At 37.9% G+C, this 24,554-nt stretch overlaps 1 protein-coding gene across 1 annotated transcript in view; it reads left to right on the plus strand.

The window, feature by feature from the left end:
• Positions 1–332: 332 nt before the first annotated feature.
• Positions 333–24,554, plus strand: part of LOC108718582 (sodium/potassium-transporting ATPase subunit beta-1-interacting protein 3) — a 332,805-nt gene continuing 308,583 nt past the window's right edge. Inside the window, exon 1 of the mRNA XM_041566439.1 lies at positions 333–736. Within this exon, the coding sequence (XP_041422373.1) occupies positions 683–736 (54 nt within the window). The 5' untranslated portion in view covers positions 333–682. The remainder of the gene's footprint in view (positions 737–24,554) is intronic.

Below are 24,554 nucleotides of genomic sequence, written 5' to 3' on the forward strand. Positions count from 1 at the left end.
TATGTTTGGTCTTTTTTTACTGTGTAATATTGTGTATTCTGCTTATATTTACACAATGGTAAGTTTGTGCTTTTACGGTTATGCATAGTTATGTAATGTGGACATTTATCAAAAACTGGAAAGATTTATAGGTACCTCTTATACTAGGGTACAGATACTTGACAATATAACCCTAATGTTTTTATTTCATCCTCCCTGCAAGTTTATCCTGTATGTTACTTTCTAGTACTGCATAATAGAATTTTAAGCTAGCAGGGATGACAGTCCTATGGAACTCAGCCACAGTGAAGCTCAGTGAACTTGCCATGATTGTATCCAGTAGATGGCAGTAAAAAGCCTTCATCCGACATAGACAGTAGTCAAAAGTCAAACGTAAAAAGGAAGGGTGGTCTGAATTCTAGTTATATTTTCTTTGCATTTGGTCTGTGTTTGTGATCGTGGGAGCTGTGTGGAATCACTGGTACATTGAGATGTGTTGGTGGAATTGATACTTTGCTAGGCATGTTCTGAAAGCCCTGGACAGCGACCCAGGAACCTTTCTCTGGGCTTGGCTGCTTGTGCAAGTGCTGAATCTGAGCAAGAGCTGCAAGAAACTGGTGCCGTGTATCAGGAGCAGTTGAGCAGCACTTGTGTTCCGTGCCTCTGTTGGCTCTGCAAGGTACTGTGTGCTCATACTTGCAACATGGGATGTTGTACAGGGAGCTGCACTTTGATTTTCATTTGCACTTTACAGTTGGTGAGTTCATTCAAATATGTATATGCCTTAACCCTAGCACTGGAATAAATGCTTGTATAAAGTACAGTGCATGGAATTGCTTAAATCTTTGAAAATATATGTATGGGGGAGCTTAAAATAGTTGTTACTATAATGATACACTAATGATAGTTAATTCCTCTGAATATGCAACTCAGACAGTGCTTGAAACACCTTTGCCATTCATGTAATTTTGCCAAGCTTCATCGATGCCCAGTGATGTGTTTTAGAACTGTCCCAATGCTGAGAGAGACAAGACCTGCATGATAGGAATGCTATGTGTTTCATTATGGAAGAGAACATCTAATGATTCTGAATGTGACCTCAGGTGTCAGAATGTGGCTTACACCTTGGGGAGACTGCTAGGTGCTATAAAATCATGCACTGATCACCCTTCTCTTTAGTAACTGCTTTAACCTTTTCAGCAAATAAGATGTGGTGACACATGAGTATATTTGCTTCATTGGTCACAAATGATTTGTAAGGATGTGAAACTGATACCTGCATATGTATTCCCTGCACCTGCTATGTGCCATTGATGATTACATGTACTGTATGTTGCAGATGCGTTACCTTGTGCTGTTACAGCAACCCTTTACCCTTTTTCATTTGCTAAAGAGACAGTCCAGCAAACTTTTTTCAGTCTAATAACCCATGTTTATCCCTTTCCTATCATATTTTTCTCAGCTTAACATACTTCTTTTTTATTTATACTCTGGAGACACATCCGGAATAGTAGAGGAAACAATAAAATATGTAACAATGCCAATAGAGAACAGAGTAGTGGCAGACTTGTGCTAACTAAATACGATTTTTTCCAAGATTAATTTTGGAAATTTTATTTTAATGAACCAGCATCCCACAGAAACTTTGTTACTTAATTTTGGGAGCTTTGCAGCAAATTGCTTTATTTAATTGTGATAAACCTTGAAGATAATGTACTTGGGAGTGACACATCTATTTACTGATCAGTGGACCACTTTCAGTGAAGTTATGTGCCACCTGGAAACCTTAGACCACAACTGGGCACAGCTGATACTGGGCAGCACTTGGATTAAATATGTAAACTTTGAGATTTGCAGCAATTGGAAAACTGGGATGATATCTCACTTTGTAACCTGCTGTAGATTGATTTTTACAGTCTCACTCGAGTGCACTAGAAAGCTATGGTGTCCTCATTGTATTAATTGTGCCCAGAAGAGTTGCTTGTCACTTTGGGGCACATTTTCTAAGCTCCAGTGAAGGATTCGAAGTAAAAAAACTTCGAATTTCACAAGTCCCTTATTATGCCAATTGATAATATTCCCTCTCTGCAGCAACTTTCAGATACCGACCTTAAATGGGCGTCTGAAATAAAATATCTGGGTATCCGCATATCACCAAAGGAATCAGAGTTTCGAGATCTTAATCTTTCTCCACAATTGGCGAAATTCACAACAGCAGTCACACAGTGGCGGAAACTTCCTCTTACCATGTGGGGAAGGATTAACATCTTCAAGATGGTTTATCTCCCGAAATTTTTGTACTACTTTAGGAATGCTCCAACGGCTATACCAAAAGAATTTTTTAGGAAACTCAACACGGAGCTATTAACCTTCATATGGGCAGTAAAACAACCTAGAATTTCTTGGAAATCCCTTACAGCGCCCACATCACGGGGGGGTCTTAGTCTGCCTGATCTATGGTTGTACTACCTAGCGGCACAACTGTCCCACATTCATGAGTGGTTTAATCCCAATGCTGAAAACCCCCAATATGCTTCTGCATGCACTAATATTAGGGTCATTAGAGTCTTTACTCCACTGTCCTTTGCGTATATTGAAGGATTCAAACCCATTGCCTCCTGTCCTTCAGACACCATATCGGGCCTGGCAAATCGCCCTGCGGATGTACAATATCTCCCCATTCCTGATTTCGCAATACACCCCTCTTTGGGGCAACTCACATCTCACACATTTCCGCAATCTCCCTGACTTTATTTACTGGACCAGGTTCCACATTAAAACCTTGGGTGACCTGCTGGAGCAAGGTGCCTTTCCATCTCTTCTCCGGCTACAGGAGAGGCTGTTGGGTATTCCTATAGATAAGTTTAGGTATCTGCAACTGAAACATGCATTTAATGCTCAATTTGGGGGATATAACCCACTGATGCATAGATTTGATGTTGGGAATACACTTCGTCAGGCATCCTCCCTGAAGATGGTGTCTTCCCTATATAGGAATCTGCAGGAGGCAAAGGCCTCTCCCTTCCAATTGGCACTTCGCAGATGGCAAGAGGCAATACCTGCAATCTCTGAGGACATATGGGAGGAAGCCACTGATAATGCCTATAACTTCTTGGTTTCCACCAGGGACAGATTGATCAACTTTAAAATTTTACACTTCTTTTACTACTCCCCTGCCAGATTGCATAGGGTTTTCCCTAACAAATCCTCAGCCTGTCCACGTTGCCATCAACTTTCTGCGAACTTCATTCACATGATTTGGGAGTGCCCTATAATTCTACGGTTTTGGAGGGATGTGGTGAGATGCCTCAGCGATTATTTGGACCTACCACAGGTGCTGTCCCCTGAGGCGTGCTTACTGGGTGCTGTAGCCGAGTTAGTTCCCCGCAGTCACACCAGAATTATGTATAGATCCTTACTATTCTATGCAAGAAAGGTTATTGTTATGCACTGGATCCAACCCCAACCCCCTACACTTAAACAGTGGTCTAATCTGGTTAATTGTATGCTTCCATTAATAAAACTGACCTACGAAGCCAGAGGGCTTCCCGACAAGTTTGATAAGGTTTGGGGTCAGTGGGTGGATGTCTTTCCAATATCACAGATTGAGTGAGGTTTTCCAGGACTTTGTTCAGAGTACTGACATGGTTCCACTATCTGTGTGTAGTTGAAAGGATATGTTATATGTCTATTTGTGTACTTGTAATGCTGCACTGATTTGATGTATAGCCAAGTGTTAAATAAAAACTTTTTTTTAAAAAAAAAACTTCGAATTTCGAAGGTTTTTTTTGGGTACTTCGACCATCGAATAGGCTACTTCGACCTTCAACTACGACTTTGACTTTGACTCGAACAATTCGAAATAAAAATCATTCGACTATTCGACCATTCGATAGTCGAAGTACTGTCTCTTTAAAAAAACCTTTGACTACATACTTCGCCACTTTAAACTTACCAAGCTACAATGTTAGCCTATGGGGACCTTCCCCATAAGTTTTCTAAGCTTTTTCTGATCGAAAGAAAATCGATCGATTGTAGGATTTGCAGTAAATCCTTCGACTTTGATATTCGAAGTCAAAGGATTTTACCTCGAGGGTCAAATTCGAGGGTTAATTAACCCTCGATATTCGACCCTTAGTAAATGTGCCCCCCAATGTCTAGACAAGAGCTGTTACATCTTTAATGCTGGGATAAGTTCTCATTTCCCATAGTTTTATAACTAACTTAGTTGCCCTCATTTACTGACCTGCTGCAAAGGTTAATTGGATTGACATTGGCATCATTTATCATATGCTGAAGAGCAGTCAGGGTTAGATCTTAATTTAATGTGGATTATCTGGTAAATTACACATCTTTGTGTTCCAATAGTCGACTCTAGAAAGTATGAAAGTCAATAATGCAGTCCTGTGAGTTGCTAGTTATTTTATATGCTGACCTTTTTATGGATCTTTAAAGTATAAAGTACTGTAGAGCAGGCAGTGATGTTATAGTCTTTACATACTGACTTGCTGTAGGTTCATATTGGACTTGTGCTGAAGGATAACATTTTTAGCTTACCCAGCACTGTTAGCAGCTTTAATGGTTTAAATCATAGATTCTATTCTCATTGCAGTTATAAAAGTAACGTATTACATTTGGCTGTATGCAAAACAAACAATATTAATTCTCCATATTTAATTATAAGTATTGCAGCTTCCGGCTACTGAATAGTAAGGTTTCCTGGTGATTCTTTTAAAGCATGGGGATATTAAGGGGCAGATTTACTAAGCTCGAGTGAAGGATTCGAATTAAAAAAACTTCGAATTTCGAAGTGTTTTTTGGGCTACTTCGACCATTGAATGGGCTACTTCGACCTTCGACTACTACTTTGACTTCGAATCGACCGATTCGAACTAAAAATCGTTCGACTATTCGACCATTCGATAGTCGAAGTACTGTCTCTTTAAGAAAAACTTCGACCCCCTACTTTGGCAGCTAAAATCTACCGAAGTCAATGTTAGCCTATGGGGAAGGTCCCCAAAGGCTTGCCTGTGATTTTTTGATCGAAGGATATTCCTTCGATCGTTGTATTAAAATCCTTCGATCGTTCGATCGCAGGATTTGCGCTAAATCGTTCGACTTCGATATTCGAAGTCGAACGATTTTAGTTCCTAGTCGAATATCGAGGGTTAATTAACCCTCGATATTCGACCCTTCATACATCTGCCCCTTAATCTTGGAGATTTGTCCATGCTCATTTGCAAGCGATCAAAATATTGCTCCAAATGTAATGCAAGGCCATCATATTTTGGGATATTTCTGAAAGCAAATAGATTTATTTTCTTCTACTTAAGGTCATTTGGATTATGGCAACAAAATGTTCTTTGGTTAATCAGACCTGCTTCTTTTTACTACTATTACACATGATTTACTTTTACTTGTATCAGGCATTGAAAACCATAGTTAATAAAACAGGCATTGGTCATAGAGCAAATTACAACGTTACTTTAGGTGAGTTTATGTATGCAAATATAGCATGTAGGCAATAAGAAATAACTGATAATACATTTTTCTACATGTTCAAAACAGCATCAGAATACAGAGTTAAATATTTATTTTTAAGTGGTCAAAACCGTACAGGTGGCAACCGTAAGCATATTGGTTGCAAACTATACTATATATTTTTGAATCCAAGTTAGGGTTGCCACCTGTCCAGTTTTGACCCGGACAGCCCAGTATTTTGAAGTGCTGCCTGGGTCAAAACTTGCTGCCCAGTTTTCCAAATAAGAAAAACCGAGCAGGATTCCCTTGATTGACACAGCGATCGGCAAATCAGCCCCTGACACGCCCACCTATGTCACGGCCCTGCCCTCTGACATCACGGCCCGCCCCCCTGCTCGGCTGCTTCAAAAGGTGCCAATCCTAATCCAAGTTCCTGGTTTAACCAGAATCAAAATCCTTAAAATCATGTGACTTTTCATCACAAAAACAAAGAAATTTTTTTCAGACACATGCACAAGTGTTAAGTTCTCTTTAACCCTTCCTTACATTTTTGGATTTGGTTCAGTATTCAGCAAAAACTTTTGCTAAGGATTTGGGATTCAGTGCAACCCTTAGGAATACACAGAACTTTGTTTTGTTACTATAACACTTTGTCCAGTATACAATATACATTAAATGACCTAACATATTCAATAAACTTTTTTGTTTTCATGTTCCTGGATTACATTATATAGATTTTGTCTGTGGCCAGGGTAGGTGCAAAATGGTGCTTTTGCATCATAATTGATCTTGTAGTCAGTGTCAGACTGGCCCACCAGGCTACCAGGAAAACTCCCGGTGGGCCCAAGTGTTGGAGAGCCCTTCTGCTTTAGAAAGCATTTAACCTTGTTTGCCTATTTCATGGCCATTCCCAATTTCTGCATAAGAATATGAAGAGAGGGATGGATAGATGAGAGAGTATGTAAAGATAAGAATCTATGCGCAAGATTAGTAAAAAGGGGGGAATAGAGATAACTTGGAGAATGGGAATGTTATCCAAGGTTTTTTGGTAGACCCTTGGTTGGATTGTCATTGCATATGCTACTGTTATGATGGTTCCCACCATCTTCATGGGTAGATAATTCACACATTCTAGTTCCCAGTTAGTCCAAGTTAGACAATTTATATATTTTCTGGCACTTATGCACCTTTGGTGTTCTTAAGTAAAGGAAAAAAAGATACCTGTTCCAGGAATGTCACAAATATCATTCTTCAATTAAATGTAGAGAAGTGCAAAGAGTGGAAAAAAATCTAAAATCTATATTCCAAGACATTTTTTTTTACATAGTTAGTTACATAGTTAAATTGGGTTGAAAAAAAGACAAAGTCCATCAAGTTCAACCCCTCCAAATGAAAACGCAGCAAAGTTGTTACACTCATGCAATTGTGAAATTTGGGTGGCATGATATATTTCACTGTAGAATTCTTGAAAAGAGCTAGAACTTGTAAGCTATTCTGCCGTTAGTCATCTACAGCAGATATATTTGAAGCAAGTTGCTCACATTATAGCTGTTGCTATTCAAGCTTGAACCCTCATTCTAAATTACATAGTTACATAGTTAAATTGGGTTGAAAAAAGACAAAGTCCATCAAGTTCAACCCCTCCAAATGAAAACCCAGCATCCATACACCCACCCCTCCCTACTTTTAATTAAATTATATATACCCATACCTATACTAACTATAGAGCTTAGTATCACAATAGCCTTTGATATTATGTCTGTCCAAAAAATCATCCAAGCCATTCTTAAAGGCATTAACTGAATCAGCCATCACAACATCACCCGGCAGTGCATTCCACAACCTCACTGTTCTGAAGTGTTTATGACCTTGGCATTTATTGTTTTTATCTTTTCTGGGAAAAATTAAACCATAAGCAAAATGACAAATCGTGAAAGATAGCTGCAACCACTGCTCTGGATTCCCCGTCTATGCTTAGAATTCTGCTTTTTGATTTACAAATCCATGCACCTCAATTTTCAAGAAGTGCCAGTGATGCTCCATTGGGATCAATGCATTGACTCCTGACACCGTTCAATAGTTAACTTCCATGAAAGCTTTTCTGTTTTATTTTTCCAAGCCATCACTGCACTAATAGATGATGCTCCAGATGAACTCAATGACGGTTTGAGAGCTCAACATTTAGCGTTCATTTTCAAGGGTGTGCTGTTAAAGAAACCAAATATATTCTTTATAAAATCCAGTTCAAGAAAAAGAATCAAACCAGGGTCAATGGGAATTAACAACAGGACAAAATGAATCTAATAATCAACAAGCTATGCCTTTATGTAATCATCCAGCCAAGAGAAAGTCTAGAGTTACTCAAGACTAATTAAAAACGACTGGGTTCCTAACAGTTTGCTGCTCTGTCCATCTGCTTTTGGGATCCATCTGTTGTCATTCAGATATGCTATCATATTCCAGATAAATTTACCTTGCACTTACCTCCAAGTCATGTATTTATTCCAGTACATATGTAAACAATGTGCTATGCAAACATCTATTCTGCATCACTTAGGAAAATGAAATACAGTGGGCAAACTCTGGCTAATGGCAAGTGACATGAAGCAAGGAGGATTATGCAACCCTAGCAAATTTCACTCATTTTATGATGCTATTGTATTTTTACTATTTTCCTGCCAGAGAACTCTGTAAATATCCAATCTTTGAATCACAAAAAGCATTCAAAATGCTGCAATTGGAAAAAAAAGGTGTATATGTACATGATAAAAGCATAGGATAATCTGTTGGTTTACAGGAAACATGAGTCTGGAAATGATGCAATACAAAAGTCCAATTTATATTTTTATGTTCCACAGGAGCTTGCTTCAAAGTGAGAAATTCATTTTACTGACAGTCGGCAGCCATCCGGATATTTGTGAGGCAAAACCTACCCAAATCCTTCATTTACAGAGAAGCCATTTAGCTGCATGCAATGTGATTATTTACTGCGTTTACCAAAGGTGGATATTGTCAATGTACGCATTAACAGAACAGAAACAAAAATGCTTATTCATTCATGTGGAGATGAGCATCTGGGCATCAGTATAGCCAAATAAAATGGAAATAAACTTGCTAACGGCACAGGCATATCATTTCTGTAAAGTGGTTGTGTTGTTCTGATGGTACCATGTGCAGTACTAATACAATGGTGCTAGGCGCTGAGATTTTCTGGACAAAGCATTGCTATGAAACTTATATAAATGTGTTGGACTAAAACCAGGACCCAGGTTTTCAAGTGTAGGAGCCGAAACATCCTAATAAAATACTTTTTTGTTTTGCACATTGTAAGTCCTGTAAGTGCGGTTTTGTTGCAGATTGGTTTATATAAATATATATATAGAGAGCGAGAGCGAGAGAGAGAGAGAGAGAGAGAGCACTTATCAGCTATAGCCTACCTGATATATAGGTAATAGCAGATTACACACCTTAAAGGGATACTGTCATGTGAAAGCATGATTTTTTCAAATCGCATCAGTTAATAGTGCTGCTCCAGCAGAATTCTGCTCTGAAATCCATTTTTCAAAAGAGCAAACAGATTTTTTTATATTTTTGAAATCTGACATGGGGCTAGACATATTGTCAGTGTCCCAGCTGCCCCCAGTCATGTGACATGTGCTCTGATAAACTTCAGAAAGTTGGAGTGATGCCACCCTCTCCCTCCCCACCCCAGCAGCTTAAAGGAAAACTATACCCCCAAAATGAACACTTAAGCAACAGATAGTTTATATCAAATTGAATGACATATTAAAGAATCTTTCCAAACTGGAATATATATTTACATAAATATTGCCCTTTTACATCTCTTGCCTTGAACCACCATTTCGTGACTCTATCTGTGCTGCCTCAGAGATCACCTGACCAGAAATACTACAACACTAACTGTAACAGGAAGAAGTGAGGAAGCAAAAGGCAGAACTCTGTCTGTTAATTGGCTCATGTGACCTAACATGTGGTTTGTATGTGTGCACAGTGAATCTTACGATCTCTGGGGGCGGCCCTTATTTTTTTAAAATGGCAATTTTCTATTTATGATTACCCAATGGCACATACTACTAAAAAGTATATTATTATGATAATGGTTCATTTACATGAAGCAGGGTTTTACACATGAGCTGTTTCACTCAGTATCTTTTAATAGAGACCTACATTGTTTGGGGGGTATAGTTTTCCTTTAACAACAGAACAATGGGAAGGTAACCAGATAACAGCTCCCTAACACAAGATAACTGCTGCCTGGTAGATATACGAACAACACTCAATAGTAAAAGCCTAGTCCCACTGAGACTGATTCAGTTACATTAAGTAGGAGAAATAACAGCCTGCCAGAAAGTCGTTCGATCCTAAAGTGCTTGGACAAGTCACATGACTGTGGCAGCTGGGAAACCGACAATATGTCTAGCCCCATGTCAGATTTCAAAATTGAATATAAAAAAAATCTGTTTGCTCTTTTGAGAGTCTGCTGGAACAGGACTATTAACTCATGTGTTTTGAAAAAAACATGTTTTCCCATGACAGTATCCCTTTAAGAGTCCAAGTATATTAGTTAGTCACATTGGCGACCAATATACTTCGACCTGGTGGTCCCCAATTCCCTCTATTACTGCTAGAGGTCAGTGAGTTATACAATCTGCAATACATGAGATGGTGATTACAGTATAATCACAAATTTAGAAAGACATATGGAAACAGTGGGAGTAAATGTGTTTTTGCTCAGATATGGCAACTTGGTAATATCTTTTTTTCCTCTAGCTGTTCTTTAACTCAAATACCCTTCATTGTAAACTGCATTTTAGGGACCATACTGATGTCACATTTAATTTATACATTATTAAATTTACTTTTGACCTTGAATCCTGGCTTAAGGTCTTGGCCTTTACCATGTCTGTTAGTATGACTCAATTGTCTATATTTATTGTTCCAAATGGAAGGTTTGCAACATTTCATTTTTTTTATTCAAACCAATGTGTAGCTGCACTCTTTCAGATAGGAAAATTCGAAGGCCTGTCATTTGTTGGGGGGGGGTTTGAAAGTTATTATTTTTTTAAGGTAATAGATATAGTCACTACCTCCTAGCAAATGATATCCAGAGGCAGCAAAAGAACAGCTTGAAAGGTTAGCAGTTGTGCAGCTTTATGATGTTGAAAGGAATACATCTCTTAACAAAATACCCCTGGCTGAATCTTTGACACGCATAGCTTGTTTCTTTTTCTTTTTCTAGTTTACTATTTCCCCTTTGAGCATCTCAAGTTTTCACTGCAGCCTAAAATCATATTGTGCACTTAGTTGTGTGACATGCTGTCTGACTTTGTCACCAATCCTGCAAAGGATTTTATTCATAGATTTAAAGGCAGTGATCTGCACCAATAAATGAATAATATAGCAGAGGTCATCCTGGACATCTGTGCATAGGGGCAAATTTACTAAAGGGCGAAGTGGCTAACACTAGCGAAAATTCGCCAGCGTGACGTCATTTTGCCACTTCGCTGATTTACTAACGGGCGCTGGCGTAAATTTTCTAGTGAAATGGATCTACTCTAGCGCTACTTCGCACCCTTACGCCAGGCGAAGTTGCGCTCTGGCGAAGGGACGTAACTACGCTAATTCACTAAGTTGAGGATTTTCCTGAATGTTACCTCTATCACCAGACTTTACTTTGCCACCTCAGACCAGACGAAGTGCAATAGGGATTGGTCCAAAAAAGTTTAAATTTTTTCTAAGTCCCAAAAAAATGCTGGCATCTTTTACTTTTTATAGGGGGATAGACTGAAAAAGATCGAAATTTTTTTTTAGCGTACCCTCCTTCCCCCCTACATTTGATAACATATAGCACCTAAACTATACTGTGGGCACATGTGTAGGGCATTAGAACACATTTATTAAGGTTCCCTGGCCTTGTGTAGTGTTTGCTGCTGCATATACAGCCATTGTACTTTAACTGCACCCTATATGCAAATATGCCATCGCTAGTGTAACTTCGAACTGCTGATCGTAATATGGCTAGCTCAACTTCACAAACGATCGGTAAATTGTGCGCAACTTTGGATCTTCATGAATTTGCGCAGCCCTGACGGATCTACGCCTGGCGAAATGCGGGGAAGTTCGGTGAAGCCAACGCTGGTGCAACTTTAGAGGTAAGTAAATTTGCCCTATAGTGTATACACTTTCAATGGGTGTGTGACGTGTACCTTACTCTATGCCCTGAAGACCCAACCCCATTGTGAGCAATGGGTAACTATATGGAAGCATTTGCAGGACCCTAGAAAGATCGAGTTTGTTACTTATTCATTTCAGGCCTAGAAATGAGAATTTGGGGCACATTTATCAAGTTTTAAAAACATTCTTTTTCATGTATTTCCTTACAAAAGTGTTCATTTCTTTGTTTTTTTTTTATATTTCTTGGGAATATGCTTGAGGAAATGTATCTTGTGGTTGAGAAGGCTCTCAATGTCTTTCACTCAAAGCATTTACCAATACAACTTGAGAATATCTCTCAACTTTTTATTTAGTTCTGCTACTGTGTACATTAAAATGGTTCTGCTATTTGGTCTTCCTATGTGTGAACTGATTGTACTAGATTGAATTCCTGCTTTTAGTATTTACATGCTAATAACATTTGTTTGCCTGAGGGGGAATTTTGATAAGTGTATTGACCATGAAGAAACCCGCCCATGTGGCCCTGGCCATAGACGTCTTTTACATACTGTAAAGGTAAACTTTAGAAAAGGCTTGCCTGGCTGCTCTAATGTTAGATAATTAATAATGAAAGTATTTATATATATATATGAAGCAGGATCAATTTTTCTCTAATAATATAAGGCTAAAAGAGAAATTCTGTTACCGCAGAGTGGTGCCTTTCCAAGTACACATTATCCTCTTATCTGTTTTTTGCCTTTTATTTATTTTCACTTATTTCCTTGTGTATTTCTAAATTTACAGAGTCAGCCTTTCTAAACTCTCATTACCCCTCTTTGCCTTTCTCTCAGTGCTATATGCACAAGTGCTGTAAAGGATAAAAAGCCCATGTCTATGAAAAGGACTCTCTCGCTGGCTGAATACATCTTTGTGTCTACCATGGGATAAAGAGAGGCAACCTTCTATATTAGAATCTAGCTGTGTGGGTGCAGGCACATGTCCAAATCTGAACATAGAAAGTACATCTCCAACTTGATGAGAAAAACTTAATGAGTCCTTTTTATAAATTAGCAGTTTTATACAGGCAAGGGAAAGTTGTGCTCACCAATAATTTTTAAACCATTAAGAGAGGGTGCAATGAGGCTGTGACCACAGCATTCATAGAGACAAATACAAGAGTCCTCTGCACTCAACCCATTATCATTATATTAAGGACATTGGGACATTTTGTTCCTTAAGCTACTAAAAATGCCTTGCCCTGGGATTGTTTGTCCATATATTGGAGCTCCACTCTTCCCAGCTAGAATGTACAGATATTAAGGGGGTTATTTATTAAGGTGCTGCATTATTTTCTCTGCGTCCATTTTGATGCCAAAACCCCAAAAAGTTGCTGTAAAAAAAGTGCAATTTTTTTTTTGCAATTTATTAAGCACCAAAGCTGTTCCATGTCTGAATCTGAAAATACTCCATCTAAAAACTGCCAAATGAATGTAAAAGTCAATAGCATATGTCCCTTTAACCATTTGAAGATATTTTCACCCTCACAGAATGTTTTTCAGGGTTTGACGCTGGTTTTCCCACAAAAACATGAATTTTAGTGGTTTTCGGGCATCAAACTTGAACAATTCAGGTTTTTCATGAGACAATTTGAAAAAGTTGCGTTTTTTCCCAATCCGACTATTTTAATTGATAAATAAGGGCAAATGTGGATTCTAGTTAGGTCGGACTTTTTTTATTTAAAAAGTCAGAAAAATTCGGATTTTTATAAATAACCCCCTAAATATATAAAAGCTTTAGGGACATCTTAGGGGACAGTAATCTGTTGATTGAGCTTCTGTACCTCATGGTACAGAAACCTTAAGCACAAGGTACATAATTTCTAGCCTAAAGATTCATAAAGATCATTGGTCTTAATTATGGATGCAGACTGTTATCATTTGATTCATCACTACTGGCCATGCAGAAAAAGAATAATGACTTTCACAGGCAAGGCAGAAACTGCAAGCTGTATACCTTTGTAGATATGAAACAATACTTGCACACAATTAGACATTTGTCTCTTGATCATTTTATTGCAGAAATAGAAGAAAAAATATGCAAAGTGGTTAGTGTGTCTTTCAAGAAAACTTCTTTTCTTTTTTCATGTGTCTTTCTCTAAAATTGTCTGTAATGTATAGACACATAGATTGCAGTATGCACAGAGCAATTTTTGTTTTGCATATTGAATCATATGAGAGGGAACTGCCTGATAGATTGCTTGCTTTACATATCGTAGCTTCAACTAAAACAGCAACATGATTTCTCCTTGTTAATAATGTGTCAATAATAAATAAAGTGGCTCCAGCATACAGAATTAGAACAAATGCAGATGGGTTTAGATTATTCTGTGCCTGCAGTCCTCTCATACTCAACTGTATTTAAATGGAATTAAAAAGAAGTAAGAAGATGTGTTGTTGTTTCAACTAAACACTATAGTCTCTACTGAATTATCTCTGAAGGAAATTGGTTTTGTTGGTGCCCCAGTCTGGTCCCTGCTGACACTGGGCATGTCGGAATTTGTTCAGTGTTCCAAGTACATTGGCACATCAGGGAACTGACTGCTTTATCATATTGCTCTGTTTGCTCTTCTTGTTTCTTTATAAACTCTACTTTCCAGACTTGTAAGGAGATAACTGGATGCTTTGTACAACAGTAAGTAAAAAAAACACATAGGAATTCTTCAAATGCGAGTGTGAGTAATTATCTCTTTTTACCTAGTGTTCCTTGCTCCTGTTCTGTGGCAGGCGTAATCCTCAGGAGTCTCTCCTCATCAGTCTAAATAGGTCACCAGCACAATAAAAACCTATTAATGCATTTACTAATCTGTAACATTTACACTTTGACATGACAGTCTTCCATCAAATCCCAGAAAATGTCAGTGCAGAGATCCAGGCCAGAAACAAACAGTTGGATAAAAGAAACATTATCTCTCTGTTCTGCTTGGGAATATCAACTAGTCTCTGCTTTTCTTTGTTTTCTTTGTAAACCTGCACTCAAACCAACTTTGTTAGAATCTTGTTCTTAGCGAAGAAATCAAAGCTCTCCCAATCCCAAACATAGAAGCAATAAATAGTGATGAGTGACTTTATTTGCCAGGCATGGATTAGTGGCGAAATTCCATACTTCGCCACCTGCTAATATTTCTAGGAAAATGCGGCAAAAAGTTGCAGTGGAAAAATTTGCCACAACAAAAAAGTTACACGTAAAAAAAAATGAAATGTTTGCCACCCAATGACTTTAATGCATTTGGACAAAAAAGTTGCTAAGACAAATAAAAGTCTCAAGGCCAAAATTGTCACTGAGACAAAAAAGTCGCCATAAGAAAAAAATGCCCATCAATTTTTATGCTTTTGGAGTGTGAAAAAATTGTCTTGCACGTAAAAATTGTTTTGAAGCCCATTGACTTTAATGCATTTTGCTAATTTTATCAGACTTTCACAATTTTATAAGCAAATCGAAATGGGACAGATTTGTTCATCACTAGCAATAAACATTTATTGATATTGTTACTGAAATATTGCTACTGATAATATGACTAGTTTTTGTTTTTGTGCCAAAATCTGCAGATGCTATGCCTGTCAATTCAGGACAAAACACTGAGTGCCATTACCTAGGAAGGAAGATTAAAAAAAAAATAAAAAAAACATAAAGAAATTAGCTTGAATGCAGTAAGATCATATTCTCCCCCTCATTTTCAAATTAACCTTCAATTGAAAAAAAGAATTTAAATTTGCTTTGCGAGGATGAATTTTCCTTTAATCCTGTGTTCAAGTTTTTTGCACTCACTAAATCTAGAGGGATTCAGGAACTCAATTCAGGAATTCACAATTGTTGATGCATTCTGATGGCCATTATTTTATTCCCACACTACAATTAGCCTCTTTTCTCTATTTTGGCTTCCACCTTGACTGCATGCATTGTTCCCACAATGTGCAACTGAAAAATTACAGCTCTGCATTTATTTACTAGTAACTAATGGGTCTTGGTTCCCGCTGGGAATTTACTGTACCTTCTTCAGATATCATTGTGAATATTTCCTCCTTATTGACTTGAGTTTTGCTTTCACTCGTGTTGTACAATGTACACTTTTCTCTTTGTTTCCAAGGGTTCTTTCATTTCCCCCCATCCATTGATTCCTATGTGCATAACAAATGTGTCGTTTGTACTGTACTTTAAGAATTCAGTGAAGCAATACTATATGTAATATTTATGAAAGCAAGTGAAGTATCCACTATATTTGTGTTTGATGGAAGTACCTAGCAATTAGAAATACAGACAATTCAAGTGCGTGTGCTGGTTATGTATCATTGTGTCAAACAGATAGGCTTGTTCACCATTTGCTGGGCTATTTATAAAGTTTTTAGTGATAGAGATACACTTGAAGGAAAACTCAAGACTCATGGATGAAATGGTTTTCTCTAAATAGGCCATATTTAAAAGGCCATATCTTAGGGGAGGAAATGATCAGTACATATTGGACAAGTCGGATATAACTTCCCTGTTACGAAGTAATCATTTTGATGCACCAGGGCATTTCGTCCTTGCCCCTACTATGCTTTTGAGAAACAATGGTGTTAGGAGCAGTAAGGGGAGGTTGTGAATTATGACCAGTTCAGCCTTATATTTTTCAGTTGGAAGTCTGAGTCTGCACTAATAAATGTCTTATAATCAAACACAAAATCAAAATTTAACGTTTACTAATAAATTAGATAAAATGGTGAGTCCAGGAGAACATTTAAAATAAAGTTAGGAACAGGGAGACGAAGAACCTAAATTAGGTTAAGCGATATATGCAAAGCATAAGATGAGTATTAGGCTGATTCATTGAGTCTGTAGTGAAACACTACAGTGGTAATGTGGTGGCAATAAAGACAAATATATCGTAGTCTATAGAAAATGGGTATCCAACTGCAAACTTGGCATAAGCTCACTTATGAGTCCCAATTGGTCCGCCACCCCTTCACCCTTGTTTAGACCCTCCCAGTTTCCTGGTACAAAGAGACGGGTAAGTAAAGTGGCAATTACACAGATTGGTTGCACACAACCTGCCAATCAGGGTCATAAATTAAACTACACATTCCACCACCACTTTCCAGGACAAGTTGATACAGGGACTAGTCGATTTTGGAGTCCGGAAGGAATTTTTCCCCCTCTGAGGCAAATTTGAGAGGCTTCCTCTGGATCAACTAGCAGTTAGGCAGATTAAAAAAAAAAAAAACTAAAAGGTTGAACTTGATGGACGTGTGTCTTTTTTCAACCTTACTTACTGTGTTACTATGATATTAGTGGATCAGTGTAGGTATTGAAGTGCTGTTTCTCCTTTATAGTAAATGTATATGGTAAATACATGTCCATGTCCTTAAAGGTTTTACATCAAAATAGTAGATGTACATACAACTGTAGGGGCTATAAATAGCGTCTTTATCTATTAGCACCAAAAAACACCACCATCATCTTTCCTTTTGAGGGTGAAGAAGTGATGGCTTGCATGATTGAAACTGGCCAATTGCGTTCCGACTATTTACTTAATGACGGCAAAAGGTTTATCTCTGTTCTGCTTGTTCATATGAGCCTTCTGGATTAAACCCTATTTAAACATGATGTCTGTGAAGTATTGAGAATCGCGCAAAGGAAGGGAATTCCACAAACACATCTGTCTCACACTGCCTGCGGATGCATTTGCCTTGGAATCAACCCAGCAAAAAGAATTCATAAACTTAAATCTCATGATTAATTTATCACATGGTTGAATAATTCAATAACATACCGTAAATTACAATTTTGTAGCGCAGCTGAGAAATGTATGCAGACAAATAACAGCTACAAATACAGTTATCAAATTGAATAAAATTGTTGAACCATGCAATTTACTTAACCGCCACTATTCCGAGCCTTTATGTAAAATAAAGATTGAGTTTATTTGGTTAACTGATTTACCAGTGGGCAACCCGCTCAACCCACCATTAATCTTTTTGTACTTTGTTCAATATTTACTGAGGCACTGAGCAAATCAAAATAGAGACGTAATGGGCAGAATGAAGAGTTAGGAGTAAAACTGAATTTGAATTACATACAGTAGATAAAAAAAGGAAAACTCAGACCTCAGACATATCTTCTAGAATGGATTCTGTATTTGGCAGCCAAAAAGCGTTGACTTACAGTGTATCACAACATAACCTACATTAATATTTCATCTACTTACTGTTTTGTTATTAAAAGAGAACATTTCCCTTTGGCTTTAATGCTGTCACAAGAACTCCAATGTGGACAATCTGCACACGTGTTCTGGCAAATGGGTCTTGCTACACATCTTTTAAATAAATTCAAACACCAGTTGAAAAAATAAGATTTATGCTTTATATTAATATTCTCACGTATTAATGGCTCAACATAAATTGCACAAATTGCACAGTAATTACATGTAATTTTTCAGTTATCATATGGAAGTTCAGTTCAGAAGTTACCACTAATTATAACTTAAAAGATTCCTATAGTTAGCAAAGACAATGCTAGAGTCATTAGGCAAGAATACATCAGAGTAGACTTTGATAGCTCTTTATTATGATGTGAATGATTCATGATTTCTAATCACTGCAACTTTTAGAGGACGATGATTAATTCAGGTGGAAGCACCTGTGGTGAAAGCATAACTGGCTGAATTATGTATAAAACCACATTGGTTCCTACATTTCATTGAAATCCCACAGGTATAGACTTCAGCCATGCAAATGAAACAAGCTTTGTTTATCTCAATTTTCCAAAAAGCTATAAAATATATTAATGTTTAAAATACTTATAGCTATTACAGACTTTCATAAATCAAACTAGTATATTGACTTGTATTTTGGCAAGAATTAAAGGGAACAGACAAGGAGCTAGACTTTAAGTCTAGATTTCTGCATAGAAACAGAGTCAAATAGTCCAGACCTTTGACCACACTTTAGGGTCAGGAGAAATCTAAATGTTTAGATGCAAGAGGTCGGCAAGATTAGGATGATCTGTTTAATTATCCCTGTGGCAACAATTCAGACAATATGGACAAAATCATTCATGATTAGACACAGTCCCTCAAGTAAACTGGATTTACAGCCTTTCCAAATGATATCTGACCAAGCCTCCATCAGATATCAGTCATGGAGAGCATTGTTTTGGCTTCATATATGGCCTAATAACCTGGCAATTTGTGTGTGGTCAAGTCACCAATCAATATTGACCTTGAAATGGCCAGCTTAACTCTCATCCTTGATATTTGCATGGTGTTAAAATCCAGAGTGACACCTTCTCTGCCAATGTAAAGCAGCAGCACAGTACAATGCTACCACCATCAAACTGGATTTGCCAGTGTTAAATGTGCTTCACTTATGCTCAGATCTTTGTTAAAAATAGTTCTACCTTCATCTTATCTAACCACAAAACCATTGCAACTGGGTGACTTTTCATACATTTTGGCATGCTACAGGCAAACAATGGCTCCTTGATATAGTTGGCTGATTAATACAGTGAAATATGATGTGATAGTTTCATGCTATTTGGTGTGCTTTTTAACAGTGGTAGCTGGGTTTCTTGAAACACAAGGAAGAATGTATGGCACTCAATTTTAAAAAAAATACTGCAAGAGAACCTACCTAAAAACAGAAACTTTAAAATTCATCTTTCAGAATGACAGTGATCCTAATGACAAGGAAACCCTGGAGTAGCTCAAAACATATAGAAACACACAGGTTAACAGTCCTTTGGTTTAAAAATTAATGCTACGTCAGTGTTTTGGACTGGTTTTGTGCCCTTCCTCAAGGATTTTCAGAACAATAGTATACCAAGACTATTTAAACACTCAATATGGCTCCCACTCTCCACCTGCTTGAAGAACAAGACCCCACCCCAAATCTTTCTACAAGGTTAACATAATGTTTTAACTGTATAAAAATACTGCATAATCTATGTGAAGTATGGCATATACACATTCAGGAACCATAGTGTGAAACTACTAGAGTATGTATTTGTATTAATATATGTTGATGACAAAGTGCGTGTAAATCAGCATCATCATTTAGATACAGTATTAGTGCCCTCTATGGTTTGTTGAGATTTTTACTGTAGACATATCGCAGCTTGTGAGCATGTAACACAGAGTTAAGGCAACAGGGAAATGCATCAGACGCTAATGATTGGCCTAACTGTCCATGTGAACATGCTCTAAATATTTTTTTAAAATGCAAAACCCAGGTTCCGAGCATTCTGGATAACCGATTTCATTCCATATTGGTTTGCCATCTTCATATCTTCGTTTGTCTAATTCCTATTGGTCTTGGCTACTGGGGGAGTGGCTTCATTATTGAATTTAGCATCCTAGAAAAGTGATACATTATTTGGTTGTTGCCTCAGGAACCAATTTTTGGGTCAAAGGTCCCTTTTGATATCATACATATGTAATGCTTAACATGTGTCTGTGTATAGTGTAATCCACATTATTTTGTATCCTAATTGATGGGACGCCAAAAAATAAATGGACCCTAATCAGGGCCGGAACTGGGGGTAGGCAGAAGAGGCAGCTGCCTAGGGCGCAACGATTAGGGGGCGCTGGGCAGCTACCTCTTCTGCCTACCCCTAGACAGAACCCACCTGGAACTCTACTTGCGCTATGTGCCCCACCATGCGCGCTCGAGTGTCGTTACAGTGCATGTGCTTGCAGCATTACTGCAAATGCATGCGGGAGCGGCTTTAATGCGCATGCGCGCTGGGAACGGCTTTACTGCACATGCGCACATGACGGGTTGAAAGGAGGGGGCAAGCTGGCTGGCTGGGCTGCCTAGGGCGCCCAGCCTGCTTGGCCCACCTCTGACCCCAATCATTGATCTCTATAGAGCTGACACATTGTGACCACAAACCCTCTGCTGAAGGAATAAAACACTCCATGTTCAACTTTGCTATATCAGTGAAGGTACAGGTACCTTCCTCTGCCATGTGTCACATGTGTAAAGGTTAGAATGCAAACCAGTCTTTTCTTGTATGAGTTTAAATAAGGTTTTTAGATACTATGATTATGGAAATACATGCCATAATTGCCATGGTTTGCTTTATCCCGGGATAACATGTACCATTCTCATTGCTCCTGACTTATTATAAAATTTACTTGTATGGCAGATAAAATATTTGCAAAAATCTATGAATAATGGTGAGCTTTTCAATCATATGAGTTAGCCCAAATATGCTTTGAGAAAATGGCCCTTGGTAAATAAACAATTGGTTCAATCTGAATACTGTATCATTGCATTTACAGTACTTCCAGTTGTGAAGTCGTTGTCTTTCTTTGCCAGTGATATTGTAATCTCCTATGGATATCATGTGCCCCTAATCACAGTAGGATATTTCCATCCGATTACTGTACTGGAAAACACTTTTGATCAGTATAATTTTGCTAAAGGGATGGGACTTCATGTTGCATTGTGATACCCATTCTCCAAAGGTTACACTGTGCCTGCTGCTGCTGCTGCATTACCATTGGGTCTGTCCTTGAGTTTATACCATTGCAGGTGTCTTATGTTAAATTATAACTATATTCATTGACTTATTAACATTCATCTCTAATGATAATTATTGGCATTCATTTTCTTTCTCCATCAGCTTTCATTTGCTTAAAACATATTGGTCTTTGATGTGCATTACCCAAGTCACAGATAATTAGAGGGGCTTCTGCATTTCCATTATCACTAATATAATATATAAATAATCATAATGCGCATTAATGAGTTTAATGGGAAATGGCTAGTTTTTTTAGTCAGCTACTAAGGATGGTATTTCATGTCTATTAACTACCAAATTAATTATGACATTGCTGTTGCCAACACAGAGGCCTGAAGCCCCTAGGAAAAGGATACCAAGCAACTTCCTTGTTAATGTAAAATGTAATGTACTGCAACAAGGGTGACAAGTAATTTGCTAAATAGAGCAATGGATTTTCCAATAAAGCTGATAATATAAAGCATTAGTTTGTCATTATTTATATCCGGGAGTCCCCTGTCTGGGTTGAAATCCAAATCAATCTAGAGAGAAAATCCAAGAGTCATTAGTAATTTTGGTCTCGGCTGGAATTGCTTTATTCTCCGTGCTGCAAAGAACAGTTTGATGTATCTTTCATTGAACCTGTACCTGCTGCACATTGTTCTATGTAATATGAATTAAATGTATTATAGGGATTATAGAGATGATTTTCCCATGGAATAAAGAGGATGAAGAATTTCATCTGGTTAATTACATTTGCTTTGAAACAGTCTTAGTGATATAAAACCTTCTTGATCATTTAATTAAAAAGATAAAAAAAGGCACATAGTGTATGAAGATAGCTTGATGATTCAGTGATGATGCATGAATGACATAGACAGCGAAATATTTACTTAGTTTACTTTATACAATAGCGTTGCTCCTGGATCGAGTTGCTGTAAGGTGTAGTCCCTTATTTTATTGTTTTCTGGAGGTTTGAACCTGGTGCAGCTTTCTGTCCTTATCTCTGTCCCACAGAGGCAAGATATACAGTAAGCTATTGGCTTTGTCTGTATTGAAGTCTACCAGTTCCAGTCTGTATCACAGGTTCTGACAGTTACTTCTAGCTACTCTGCATTAATTAATGTAGGTCATTCGGTATGTTGGTCTACCAACAGGCAGGTGCTTCTATTTTATTGTATCTCGTTTTTGTTGAAGATTGTGGCCTGGGTTCTGCCATTACTTGATCTCTGCCTGCCCTGACCTATTGTATGGACTCGAGCTTGTTAACGCTTAACCTGCTTGTTTACCCTCTGCATGTCAGTGCCAACTATGCTGCCTTGCCTTGTTTATCCTGTCTTTGCTTCAATTAAGCATTCCTGTCTGTCAAGCATCTGTACTGCCTGTGACCCAATCAGCTTCCTCCTTGATCACTACTCCAAAGAGCAGCGCCGATAGCCAGTTGGCCCAATTACTATTACATATCGTTTATTACCTTTGTCTATGATTTATGATCATAATAATAGCAATTACAACGGGCGCAATTATACACAGAGGATTTATTACTTTGCCTTAAATCTTCCTCACATGCACCAGATGTGCTGCAATGACATTACAGATTTACAACTGTTCTCCCTTGTGCAATATAACAGTCTGTATTGTTGAGGGTTATATTTCTGTATGCCATTTATATTTACATATAACAGCATACAGAAAAGTACATATAATATATTACTTTTTTACTTTTATTTTACCGAAAAGCATTTCATAAATACAATCCGGATTACAAATAAGAGCTGGTAGCACACATATGTAAAACACTATTTTGGCCTATATTAGACTAAAATAGTTAATATCCAGCTAGAGCAATTGAGCATGAGTTACATCTGACTCTACCACTCCCCAGATGAGTGGAATACTTTAGAACAGGGCAGGAACTAGGCGTAGGCAGAAGAGGCACGTGCCTAGGGCCCAAAGGCAGAGGGGCGCCAGGCACGTACCTTTTTACGCCTTCCCCTAGTTCGGACCATTTTGTGCAGAACCTGTGGCATCATTTCACTTGAGTGTGCGTGCTTTGGCACATGTGCACTCTCACTTCATCGTCTTTTGCGATGTCTCGTGCTTGGGCAATGCCGCGGCCTCAGCGCTCTTCTGCGCATGCACACTCCTGCTTCCTCTTTCTGCGCATGCGCAAGGGGGGTGACGTAGTTGGCTGGGTTGCCTAAGGCGCCCAGTCTACTTACCCTGGCACATCCTTTAGAATGAGTTGGTGGGAGAGAGGGATGTCTGGACACATTGGGGCATATAGTTTACCAAACATTGTCTGTACCAACAACAGCCCAGATCAGGCCTAGGACCCAATGTGTCCAAACACCTGCCTGTTGTGTGTTTAAACTATATCATAACTAAGATTTAGGTTTTACAAAGATTGGGAAATGACACACTTCTCAAGTTGACACTCCTATAACAACCCAGATTATTTTAAAAAATTCCCTCCTGATGTAATTCATACAGTAACACACAGAGAAGTCTGTACAGTGGGGGCCCATAGGCATCAGACTGTGTAAAGCACATAAGGAGTCCTAAGGCAGGTATCAAGTACAAAGCTCTGTTGCACATAAGAGTTATTATTATTAACATGTATTTATATAGAGCCAACATATTTCGTAGCGGGAGTTCTATGCTCTTTATCTTGCACTGGTGTACATCACAGCCCATACTGCCTGGGTTAAGTAAATGAACCCACTATAAAAATATATAAATATCATAATACAACGTAAGCTGTTGAAAGTATTTGCAGAAATCTGAATGGAGCACTGCAATTGGCTGCTTGAAACCCACCCTCCCAGTAGTTGATTACGTCTGCACTCTCCCAATTACAATTCTCTCTAATTATTCCTGTACTCCAGTAGAGTAAATGAAAGTCTTTAAGAATTGTCTTATTCCATATAAATGATTCCAAATGGAAACGTTTTTATTTGTATAATGCTTTTAATTATCTTTTATATATTATACAGTATATATTTTGTATACATTTTTATACATTTTTACAAGTGTTTACAATAAAAATAAATTTTTTACAAAATATTCTATAAAAATAATTACAAAAATAGTAGTTCTTTTTTTTTGTCAGCAATAGATGTACTGTGGCTCTTCAAGTTCCCATCCCTTTCCTTCCCTTCCCTTTTCTGGGAACATACTGAAGAAGCCAAGTTTCAGTTTCGACATCAGAAACGCTGCTTATTATATTATTCATTAATGCTTCATGGGATCTGCTTGTAGCCATTCATAAAAAAATCCTCTGGGCAGTTTGTTGGTTCTTTACTTTCTAAATGCTAAATTAGTTCTTTGGTCCTAAGGGAAGAAATGAATAATGTTAGACACGGAATAGATATGTGTCTTTT

This window comes from Xenopus laevis, chromosome 6L (genome assembly GCF_017654675.1).
Source record: "Xenopus laevis strain J_2021 chromosome 6L, Xenopus_laevis_v10.1, whole genome shotgun sequence".
NCBI lineage: Eukaryota > Metazoa > Chordata > Amphibia > Anura > Pipidae > Xenopus > Xenopus laevis.